The sequence below is a fragment of the Cuculus canorus genome, chromosome 2, assembly GCF_017976375.1.
Source record: "Cuculus canorus isolate bCucCan1 chromosome 2, bCucCan1.pri, whole genome shotgun sequence".
Taxonomy (NCBI): domain Eukaryota; kingdom Metazoa; phylum Chordata; class Aves; order Cuculiformes; family Cuculidae; genus Cuculus; species Cuculus canorus.
In genome coordinates, this window is record NC_071402.1 from 101,141,019 (window position 1) to 101,153,284 (window position 12,266).

Consider the following 12,266-nt stretch of genomic DNA (forward strand, 5'->3'; position numbering starts at 1 on the left):
TGCTTCAAAGTGCCAGTGACTGAAGGCAGTTGAACGTGTTGCAAGTCGAGATCTAAACAAGAATGCACAGGGAAGGAAGCTGTTGTTCAGAAGTTGTTCTTCAGTACTCCTGATGGCTTTTATCCAAGCTGTAATTGTGATCTTACTAGTACCATGATATTCTAGTCATAAACATGTGCCATGGAAACCTGCACAGTGATCTAGCATGTAGGAAGAGGAACGTACTTCTCAGATGTGAAATTATGGCCATGTTTGGTTAGATATAACTACTCATCCAGGTCTGCATGGCAAAAGGGGCAGGCAGGTAGGTAAAGAACAGAAGATGCCCTGAGTATGACACTGGCAGGAAGGAAGTAGCAGCTTACACATCTGGTTATAGCTTAAGTAAATGATCAGAAAGTCTATGTTGCATCATGGGGCTGCAATTCTAATTTTGGTTGTTGTGATTTCATAAACATAAGACATAAACATAAGACAACAGCAAAATGTAGTTATGCTTGCCCCATAATTAACTTTTCTGTTGCTCTCCTACATGAAGTTAACACCAGATATATTGTTGAAATATTGAACATTTTTGTGGTTTTCTACAGAATTCTAAGCTTCTGTTAAAGGCCATGTGTTAGTGTTCAAACATAGCATTTGAATTATGCAGATACATAAATGAAACCATTTTAACACAAAAGCATGCTGTTGTAGATGCGACCAGAGATCTCTCTATATGGCAAACCATGGTAGGTGGGCTTGTTCTCCTTATACTCTTCACCTAAAATGGAAAGCTACTACTATCTGTCAGAGGTGCAGGACTGAAACATTTGCCTTGTCCTGAATAACTATACCACTGCGAAATTTTATTTTTGATTCATTTTTTAATACAATATGATCACACATTTTAAGGTGATCTTCTGTGGTTAATGATTCTGGACACAGTGTTTAGAGTATTTAAAGCTCATGGATAATTCTAAACGTGAATAGTGCCACACATCGTATTACTGCTCTCTTTCTGATCTGAAAGTATTCAAAACAGCATGCATCATGTTAAGTATAGCAGTACGTGAGATCTTTTTACATGTATTTATAGAACTGAAATAATATACTGGTGGACAGTTTTCTCACTAATTTTAACAGAAAACTGGGAGGCAAACATTCCACTGTTGTCATAATGTTACAACAGATATTTGTTTTCTACATAAGTCTGAAGAAAGAAGGATTATGCTGTTATCTTCCACATCAAAATTTATATAATCATAGAAGCACCAAATCTTTGTGCCTTAATTAGTGTAAATTCTAGAAATTAAATGAGATATTTGCACTATTTAAACAATGTCAAGGTTTTAATGAGGGAATATAGCTATTAATATTGCTTTAATGTGACATCATGTGTGTCCCTGCAGCACACGCTATGTAGTTATGTCTTTTGCTGTCAGGAAATAAAGGTTGATCATCTCTCCTGCAGCACTGGAGGCAAAAGAACTGATGCAGCACGAAAACCACATAAGTGATTATAGTTGTAGATACAATATTTTTTTCACACTTCTGTAGATGAGACTCACAATTGCAAAAGCTAAACTTGTACTTTACCTTGTGCATTGATTTGTTGATTCAAATCCAAACCAAACGTGAAGAGTGTTTTCTGTTTGCAGATCCCTTGGAGGAGATAGCAGAAACTTCTCCACAAACTGCTGCAAACTCGGCAGTGGAGCTTCTCAAGCAGGGTGCAGGTCTGTTAAACTTACTCATTGCATTTGAGTGTTACCAAGCTTTGTATCTTACAGGTGGGGAGAAGCCAAAACTTAGCTGGGCTGAGGAATGTTTATAAGGACCAGTTTAAATTTAGAGTGCTGTATAGAAGTATAAAGGGCACTGTGAGGATATGTACTAAGTTCTTCCTGTTTCCTGCAACTGACTCCAAAATTCTACAACTCTGTGTTTGCTTTCCGGTTGTGTCTTCCATGAGAATTTGAGGTACACATAGATTGGTTCCAGCACAGCAGTTTTTAAGTGGTGGCATTGCTTTCATGACTGATAAACTTAGAAAACATATTCTCAATCTGGTTGCAGAGATTCATTAACTGTGTCTGAGGTTTGCAAAAAGAAATTGAGTGGGGTTAAATTCTCAGCATAGGGGTCAACAATACCCTGGGAAAACGCTTACTGTCCTATGGATCTGCAAAAAAACATATTAAAAAGCATTGCTTCACTTGATGCTGCATGTTTTTAGTAGATGTCCAGTGTCTTTTCCATTGGATGCTGCTTCATGGATTCTCATGCATACCGCAGCACCCATTCTGTCAAGTTAAGTTGTCTTACCATGCGCTTATTGATGTCAGAGAAGAACTCTGACAAGACTACCTCAAATGATATTGTGCTATACATTGATACCATATGTATCACTCTTGGATAGAGATATTTGCAACAGCTGTGTAGAAATGTGCTCTGCTTTCTTTGTGTGCAGCTGACCCAGGCACAGCTAGTGAAACAGCCTGTCTGAAAAAGCGTGGTAACATCCTTAACCCACCATTAAAGGACACAGTGCTCTGAATACCCCTTTGTAATTTAAAGCTGTCCTTAGTAGAAATGCAGCCATTGCGTTATTCCCCTGTACAATGGGCACGCCCAGGGGATCCTGTCCACACCCTCCCATGGTCCCTGGTTTTCAGGCTGCTATGAATTCTCCTCAAGATCTATCTGTCCACCTGATTATTCCCATTAAAGCAGGAGAATACACTGCATTTTCTGCTCTCCTTTAAGTTCAGCCTACCACTGGAGCCAAAAGCAGAAGCATTGTGGCCAAGGATGCCTTTATAAGAATGCTGCCTCATTGCCCTCACCCATTTTAGGGCACTTTGGAAGGGAGCAGTTGGCAAGCTGAGCAGCTTTGATGAGACTGCTCCTTCTTGCTTGTGCAGCAATCTACTTTGACTTAAAAATTTGAAGTACCGCTTTGAGTGCTGCGATCAAGAAGGAATGTGTGACTGAGGTAATGGCAAACCTTTGTGTACCAGGCCTAAGCAAGTGTTGACCCTTCTGCTTGCCAGTGCTGATGGTGTTTGTTGTGAACAACAGGGAAAAAATCAAGGAGAACAGATGTTTGTAGAACTTTCTCTCTTGAAAACACAGCAAAAAGGGCATTTGTTATTTTTGAGAAATATTGGTTTCTCCTTACTTAGGCAATGCTTTTCAAAGAAATAATTCTTACTTCAGTTGGGGCAGTAGTCAGATAACTTGATTTAGGGAACTTAGTATTGTTTGTTTTTTCTTTTGTTGTTTTTTTTTTTTGTTTGGTTTTTATTTTGTGTTTTTTAAACAAGGATTTGGAGTCTGAATAGGTAAGTTAGCTGGGAGAGATTCTCAGAGTTTTTTGCCTTTAAACATCATTTCCCTCTGATTTTCCATACTTCAGAGATCCCTCTCCAGTCATAGACACACTCAAGTTTGAACTATCATGTTGAGGGCAATCTCAACAAAATGGTTGGCTATTTCACTTAGAAACTATATCTGAACAGAGTCTGTTGACACCAGTGCAATGTGTAGCAGAACTGGAAGGGAAGCCCTTCATCTAGGTCTTGGAAGTGGTGAGGAGTGTGATGGTGTGAAGCAAGGCAAGCTTCCTTTGGTGGGAAAGGCTCACAGGATGATGAAGAGCTTTAGATCTGTACCAAACATACGCAGTAATGATGTGAGAAGAGGAGAGCTTATTGCTTGGAATGTTATTTACAATTTTGGATAGACAAGACAGAAAGCTGTTCAGCGAGGAAGGCCTCATTGAACTTGCCATCTGTTGTCTTAAATCCCTCTCTGCATGGTTCGTGTAGTAATTGATGCAAACAAAGGTTATTGAAGCTATCACACCAATGCGCAAATAGGTTTGGGAAATTTTACACTTAAGATATCAAATAAATCAAATCTCTGGATCCTTTCTTTCACTGACAGACTCCAGAGCCTGAATTTACTTGCCTGATCATCATGCTGGAGTCAAACTTCAGCTTATACAGATTTTGAATGTATGGTTGCTTGGTTGTTTTGAAAGTGACAATGTCTAGCTGTGTGTTTTATGGATATAATCATAGGAGAAAGCTTTAGTTAGATTACAAAATAGTCATACGAAGAGATGCTATTAGATTTAAGCTTTGCTTTAATGGTAAGACTGGAAAACCAAGCTAAACTACTAAACACATGAAATGTTAACATGGTAATTTGTGTGTGGCAGCTGCTAGAGTTGTAAATTCTATCCTGGATGCCTACACAAATGTTGTTACCAAAACACAAAGCCTGTTGGTACCAATGTTTAGCTGCAGATGTGTTTAAACATTCCTGCTTGTGCTGTAGAATAAGAGCAAAAGGGCTTTTCGATTTCAAAAATGTTCTTCGTCTGCTCGTAAATTTGACTTTATACCACAGTTCCCAAGATCTTAAGCTGTGAATAATTCTGTTAATTCTATATAATATTAATTAATAACATATAATGTTACATGACGCTGTTACCATACAGTATTGTACAGTGCTGTAGCACTACTATGTAACTCTATGTAATATTAGTACTACTTTTCCTAGTGCTCGCTGCAGGTTTGGTATAAGTCCAGGTAGTAAAATTAAGTGTGTGGTAGCCTCAGAAGCCAATGATCTTCTGTTTTATGGAGATGCTTCAGAACTTAATAATACCCCTAGGAGAGTAATAGGGCTTTTAAAACTTAAGTGCATACTGAAGTAAGGTATAGACCTAAAAATACGTAAGTCAGAGATTTTTTTCAATGTGCAAATTGTTTTACTTGCCCTGAAATCCCTAAACATACAGAACATTATGGAATTAATGAGAAGCAAGCTTTGCAGCAACCCTCAATTCTTTATGGGGTGAAAACGTTCTTGTCTTGCCAAACAAAGGAGTGGTTTCCTTTGAATATAGTTCCAGTTGAAAGTGTAAAATGTGTGAACATATGCTGCGAAAATGTGTGGGTTTTTTATTGGCTGCTGTAATCAAACATAAAAGCAAAATATCCCTGTTCTTTCCCCTCTGGAATGCCTTTGCTGTAGTGGTACCTATGAGTGGCCTGTCTCTCTGCTGCTGTCTTGTATTTATTTAAATTTCAGTATAAGTGGGTGATAGATAAATATAGTCATTGGCTTAAATTGAAAGGTATTAAAAACAAAGGGACTGCTAAAGGGCTATGGCCTCCAAAATTATGGTCTTAAACTATGAAGCAGAAGTGGGGCAAGATGAGGCACATGTGGAAGACTTCATAGTTTACTGCCAGTATTCCCTGTTTGTTGTCGGGTAATTAACTCTTAAAGTCTTTCCCCTCTTTCCTTACAGCATGTAATGTTTGGTATCTGAATTCAGTGGAAATGGAGTCCCTCACAGGCTACCAGGCAGTACAGAAAGCCTTGAGCCTGACACTGATGCAAGATCCTTCTCCCATCTCAACTGTTGTCCATTTCAAGGTGTCAGCACAAGGAATCACACTGACAGATAATCAAAGGAAGTAAGCAGAAAAGGGATGGGAAGAGAATATACAGCCTTGTCCCCACAAGTGTTGGCTCCTCTTTGTTTGGTTTTTCTAGTTACATTCTGCAGTCTCTGTCTCAGAGGATAATAGGATTGTCTAAAGAACTGCAATGACATTGTCAGCTGTCTGCAGTACTGGAGAATGATTGTTTAAAGCTATGGACGTTACTTCCACAGCTTCCTCTGAAATGTCACTTTGGCATGGCTTTTTTTTTATTATTGTTATTTCTTGTAGAAAGGGAAGGTAATGGTTTTGCCAACATTTGATGTTCAACCTATTCAATGAGACAATTTGTCTTTGTGGTACCTTTTATCAGTGTCGCTGAACAGAGTTGGCCTCAGCAGACACTGTATTTCCACTATTTGAAATACTATTTCATAAATGTACATTTATGAATAGTATTTTAAATAATTTGTATTTAGTTTGTACTGAATGCTGTTAGGGCTACCACAAAATCTTTTGACTTGAAAACTGTCAATATCAAAGGAGGGACAACAAGAATTCATTATAGATTAAAAAAAAAGGAAGTGCCAGACTTCTTAATTCTATGGGATTTGCAAACCTTTATAGCATATCAAGGGCAAAACCTTAAATTATAATGCCTAGGAGTGCTTATATTTTGAAAATTAATATAATTGGCTTATTCGCAAGTTCCAGTAAGTTGCATTTCTCAGTGACATAGTATATAATGGCGAGTTTTTAGGAAAAATACATTTCATACCTCTAGTTCTTTTTGTTAGCTTGAGGGTCAGTTTTCCTTTTGTTCAAAAACTTGATGTTATTGTTTTAAATATGGATTTATTTGGCTGGAGTGGTTCAGGTGGCTTTCAAAGTCACTTGGAGATAGCAAAAAGAATATATCATCATTATTAAATTTAGATTAAATGTAACTTATTTTTCAGATCTGTTTATTATTTAAAATTTTAAACATCTTGACTGTTCCTAAAACTTGTGTGTTTCTTCCTATCCAGACTCTTTTTTCGGCGACATTATCCAGTCAGCACTGTTATTTTTTGTGCTTTGGATCCACAGGACAGAAAGTAAGGCAGACAAGCAGTATTTCTAGTATGTTGTTTGTATTGTTGATCTACCAAAAAAAACTAACAAAGTTTTCATTTTTATTTCTTCATTCCTTTTTTTTTCATTGCTTTTTTACAACCAGGTGGATGAAAGATGGCCTTTCTGCAAAGTAAGTGGAAACCTGTCTGAGTCTCTTCTGACTGAATGTTTTAGGAATATCATTACAGCGATACACTGATCAGATTCTTAGTGTTCTAGATTATCTTTGTCAGAGATGTAGAAGGGAAAGCGGCTGTTCACAGACAGAAGTCTCTCTGCCCAGTGTAACTAGACTTTAGTTACTTCAGCTTGCCTCTCTGCAAGCCAGGGCCTAACTATGGGATGGTGGGATGTCTGGAGCCAGAGCTAGTGTGATTTATTTAGTTTGGAGGTCTAAAGTTTCAGAAATGAAAACAGAGACATTTGCTACTCGGTTTTGTGTCTCACTAGTCCAGCAACACCCTACTTGTGTCACTTAGAGTGATAGCTTTAAAAAAAACCTGTCCCATATGGCGCATAGATGAAAACACTCCTGGTAATACTAGTGTGTGGCATAAATATATAATTACTGGTGGATTGCAAAGTGTTTTCCGTTGAAGGCAAACATTGTTGTCTCCCTTTTGGTAAAAGAAAGAAACTAAACAGGGAGCTCAGGCACTGGTTTCTGGAAAAGAACAGAAATAGATGGCCTAAGTCTATTTTCCAGTATTCTCTCCACTGAGGTGTGTGGCCCTCAAAACCTCTCTTTAGGCGATTCCTAACACATCATGTCACGCACACCGAAAGGTAAGAAAACAGCAGTATTGAATCAGATTACTGGTGATGCTGAGGGTATATTTAATCAGTACAGGGTGCAATAACAGACAGAATGGAAAGAAGGAGACAGTCTCCTTCCCTGATTCTGGCCATCCTGAGCTGTTTATTTTGTCCTGAGTTGGCTTGATGCATCATGAGGTTTAATAAGGCCAAATGCTGGGTCCTGCACTTGGGGCACTACAACCCTATGCAGTGCTACAGACAAGAAGTCTGGCTAGTAAGCTGCCTAGAGGAGAAGGACCTGCGGGTGTTGGTTGACAGCCGACTGAACATGAGCCAGCAGTGTGCCCAGGTGGCCAAGGCCAATGGGATCTTGGCTTGTATCAAAAACAGCATGACCAGCAGATCCAGGGAGGTTATTCTCCCTCTGTACTCGGCACTGGTGAGACGGCACCTTGAGTACTGTGTTCAGTTCTGGGCCCCTCGCCGCAAGAAGGATGTTGAGGCTCTGGAGCGTGTCCAGAGAAGAGCAACGAAGCTGGTGAGGGGGCTGGAGAAACAAGTCTTGTGAGGAGTGGCTGAGAGAGCTGGGGTTGTTTAGCCTGGAGAAGAGGAGGCTGAGGGGAGACCTTATTGCTCTCTACAACTACCTGAAAGGAGGTTGTGGAGAGGAGGGAGCTGGCCTCTTCTCCCAAGTGATAGAGGACAGGACAAGGGGGAATGGCCTCAAGCTCCGCCAGGGAAGGCTCAGGCTGGACATCAGGAAAAAATTTTTTCACAGAAAGGAACATTGGGCAGTAGAATAGGCTGCCCAGGGAGGCGGTTGAGTCGCCTTCCCTGGAGGTGTTTAAGGGATGGGTGGATGAGGTGCTGAGGGGCATAGTTTAGGGATTGTTAGGAATGGTTGGACTCGATGATCCAATGGGACCTTTCCAACCTCGTGATTCTAGGATTCTGTGATTCTATGATCTGGAACACTGTGTTTAGCAGTCACACAGGACGTCATCTGTCAGAACAGGTGAAGGCTGGTTTGTGCTTTTGGTTTCTGCAGTGTCTTTATTTCCTATATGAAACAAGGGAGTACCTGTCTGTTCTCTGATGTGCTGTGATATGCTGTGATTGTTGCCATTGCAGAGTATTTGGGTTCATTGCCAGGAAGCAGGGCAGTGCCACAGACAATGTATGCCACCTGTTTGCAGAGCACGATCCAGAGCAACCTGCCAGTGCCATTGTGAACTTTGTATCAAAGGTCATGATCGGTTCCCAGAAGAAGATCTGATGCCTTTTCATCCTCAACTCAGAGCTCTTCACTGAAGGAAAGCGCTGTTAAGAAGGAAAAATCCTGTTCAGCAGCAGTGTCTGAACCTTGTCATACCCTAGAAGGAAAGCAGAGGACACTCTATCTGCGTTGTCTTTGCAAGATTTCAGCCTTTTCTCTGAAGATGCTTCTGACTTAACAAAACATTAATTACTGTTTTTATATCAAAAGATGAAACAAAAGAAGCTAGGTGCCACCCAAATCCAGGTAGACTATACCTGAATGAAGCATAAATTAAAAACTTTTCTCCTGAAGGGTTTCTGGTACATTTTCATGTGCTGTTTCTCACCATTTATTGGAGCAGAAATACTCAATAGGCTGTGCTACTTTTTTTTTGTGCAGAAGATGTTTTGTAAAACTTCCATATAGACACTTGACATAGTTGCATCAATGGTAGCTATAGGCCTTGCAAAGATGCTCGTAAGAGAATGATGATCTGAGGAAGACTATTTGCTCTTCCCTTCATCTTTGTGCGATCAGCGGTGGAAGCTGAATGGAGAAAGGGGAAGATGTATGTGAAGAGAAGGTTTGTGCAAGTTAATTTCTGTTAAGAAAGGAGCAGCAATGTGAAATATTCAGGGAGATTGGTCTGTAGACAGTGTTGAGAAGGCTGGGCTGTTTTAGTTTGAAAAATTTTAAATAGTGGAGAGGTGGCAGAACAAAGAAAAGGTCTGGAAATGTATTCTGTAAGTGTGAGCGTTGTATTTTTTTCTTTTTTTTATACCAAGAACTAAGCAGGGAAGATGCTGTATTTTAATAATTACAGGATAAAAATGAGGGAAAAGAAAAGATGATAATTTTATAATTTGTGTATTTTTACCTGTGCCAGATTATTTATAGTAGATCTCAGATCTTGATTATGTTACATGAATATTCTAAAACTAGACCATTGTTGAACTTGGCCTCTTTAGTGCTATTTTGCATAAGTAAATGTGTGTATAGCCTGTGTCTTCTTATAGACAAGAGTCTCGTATTTGACTTTTGTCTTAAAAACAACAAGATACTTCCCTTTTCCTGACTCTGCAATACAGTTTTGGTAGTAACATTTGTTCCCCTGCCTAATACATAATTATATTTGTGGAATTTTTTTCCCTCTTGTTCTTGGAGTTTTGGGGAATTTGGTGGCTTATTTTTATCTGCAGGAACTATTTTTGGTTTATAATGTTTTTTTTAGTAGTTCCTTGAGTCAGGAAATCCAAAAGGGAGTGCAATTTATCTTGGGAGCGTTTGTCATGATTCCTACAACCGTCACTTGTGCAATCTCTGTCTTTCTAAACACATTGGTATTTTAAAGTGTTAATTAGCTTTACAGAAAATTGATTCAGTAAGTTAGAGTGGAAACCTTCACGAGGAAGATAAGACCCTGAGGTCTACTATGTAATTTGCATTCACTCTAAAAAGAGCAATACTAGACTCCCATATCGGAACTGATGGTAGCGAAATAGCTGCAGTGTGAGAGTGCTGAAAAGTTTTGTTGCCTCTGTTTCTTTGATGTGTGGCTGTCAACACTGTATTCATAACCTGAGGAGTAAAATGACATGCTGAATTTGGCACTAATGCCTGAGACCCTAGATTAACTAATAACACTTTGAAGATTTAATCCTTTTAGCTGCTTTTTGTAAATAATAGTTAACTGGAATGGACAACTCTGGTTGGGCTATATGGTACGAAGGTTCCACCATTTTGAAGTATGTTTGTCATGTATAAATCATGATATGTGTTTTGTTAACAGCTGTATTCCTATTTCCTGAAGTATTAGGACCATGGAAACCTTATTCAGTGACCATAGCCAAAAGAGTTACACAAATAATTTGGTAACAATGAATTTTGTATAAATTATTTTCATTTTTTTATTTTTTTATTTTTTTTTTTAGAAAAGAAGGTGGGGAAGAAGGGGAGAGAGAAAAAAGATCTAAAGTTTAATGTGTGTTGGTAGCAGTGGGTATTGGATGTTTGTAGAAGGCTGAAGCAGTCCAAAGGGTAGTAGCTACCATTGAAGCAACAAAGACAAGTGCCTCTGATTTATGCCAAATAACTCTGCTCTTCTGACAGAGATATACTAGTTAGAAGGTGTTTATGTACCATCCAGAAAAGAATGCAGTTCTTCCTTTTAGGAACTTTGATCCTTTTGAAACATACGAGGACAGATTTTGTTTTAATATTATTTTGATGCACCAAGAGCCCAGTTACCTAATCTAGTCAACCATTTGGAACCCAGTGAATTTCATCAGCAGACATCTCAATTAGATTCAAGTCCCAATTAGATTTAAGTCTCCATTAGATTTAAATCTGATGTGTTAGGAGCATTGAAATGAGGAGGAATTTTTTACTGTATTTTTTCACTTCTGTAGATGATACTTAAATTCTAGTGCATCTTGTTAGACACCAAGTAATGACCTATGGGCTGAAAATAAAACAGTGTCTTTGTTTTTTCCCAATGTATTATCATTTCAGTTGAGGGCCTTATTTTTTATTCCTTGTGCTTTCTCAAGGCTTGCTGAATTCAGGAGCATAAGGAATTGAATGCTGGAGTTAAGCTCTACTTGGTAAGTGGGGAAAAAAAGAAGTTGCCCTGTTTCTAAGGGAATTTTTCTATTATGCATTCCTTTGGGTGGTATATTGCCACGTGCTTTTGCTTTTTGAGAATTAAAAGGGCACAAAGCAAAATAGTTTGTGGGTACCATTGTGTAGTGTATGTAGAAAGATATTCACAAAACTTATGTTCATGGCAAATATAAGACTAAATAGTTAATACAGCACTTTCTTCTAAAGTTTTTGGTAGATGTGTATATGCAGTTTTATAACTAATGGCAGCAAGTTGACACGTGTTTAGGCAGACTCCTGTTAGTGTGCTTAGTAAATGTACTACTATAATCTTACAGTGTTAAACTACAAAATGCTAAAAGCCATGTTTTTAATTAAATGGTTTCCTTGTATCCAACAGTATCATTAAAAATTTAATGTTTCCTTCTTGGATTTATCTACTAGTGAAAATTTTTGCCTTTTTCTTGAAACTGTAAAGAAGTATCAAAAGGTCCTCACTATGTAAATGAATGTTCTATAAATTCTTTGTATAGTTGTTTTTTTCTGCTCTTCAGATATCACCTCTATTCAGATTATAATAAAATTATGAATGTGAAATTTCACAACACAATGTTACAGGTCAGTCTGTTATGAAAGAAAGTTACCATCTGGCATTCAGAACGAGCCAATGAGCAAAACCACCTTGGTAAAGTAAGAAAAGATTGTGTGCTGAAACTGGTTTAGTTTTGTTTCTTAAAAGATTTCTTTCAAGGACTTGACTTCACGGTACTCTGTGTTAGTGGTTCAAGTCTAGTCAAAGCATTTGACTTTCCTAGTTCATTTGCAGTTACAATGGTATAAAAGAACCTTTTGCCTGCATTGTATATTTCAGTGTAAAAAGAATATATGACGTCACCTTCTGAGACGTCTGTATCCATTTAACTGTGTCTCAACAGTGACTACATTGGGAAAACTTCCAAACTTCCAGAGGAGCATTAGGGGGCGAGAAATCTAGCCCTATGTGGAGCAGCTCTCCGAGTACGTAATCTGTCTGTCAGGCACACATTGAAGGCTGAATTATATGAATACTTTATTGGGATTATTTCTGA

At 38.5% G+C, this 12,266-nt stretch overlaps 1 protein-coding gene across 11 annotated transcripts in view; it reads left to right on the forward strand.

Annotated features, from left to right (window-relative positions):
- Window positions 1-11,879, forward strand: part of TNS3 (tensin 3) — a 221,051-nt gene extending 209,172 nt beyond the window's left edge. For 9 of the 11 annotated variants that reach the window (XM_054060591.1, XM_054060592.1, XM_054060593.1 and 6 more), the window contains 5 exons: window positions 1,641-1,718; window positions 5,309-5,477; window positions 6,473-6,541; window positions 6,664-6,690; window positions 8,451-11,878. In XM_054060591.1, coding sequence (XP_053916566.1) covers window positions 1,641-1,718; window positions 5,309-5,477; window positions 6,473-6,541; window positions 6,664-6,690; window positions 8,451-8,595 — 488 coding nt within the window. In that variant the 3' untranslated portion in view covers window positions 8,596-11,878. Of the gene's footprint in view, window positions 1-1,640; window positions 1,719-5,308; window positions 5,478-6,472; window positions 6,542-6,663; window positions 6,691-8,450 lie in introns of all 11 variants that reach the window. The other 2 variants (XM_054060590.1, XM_054060600.1) reach the window with 1 other exon arrangement.
- The last annotated feature ends 387 nt before the right edge of the window (window positions 11,880-12,266 follow it).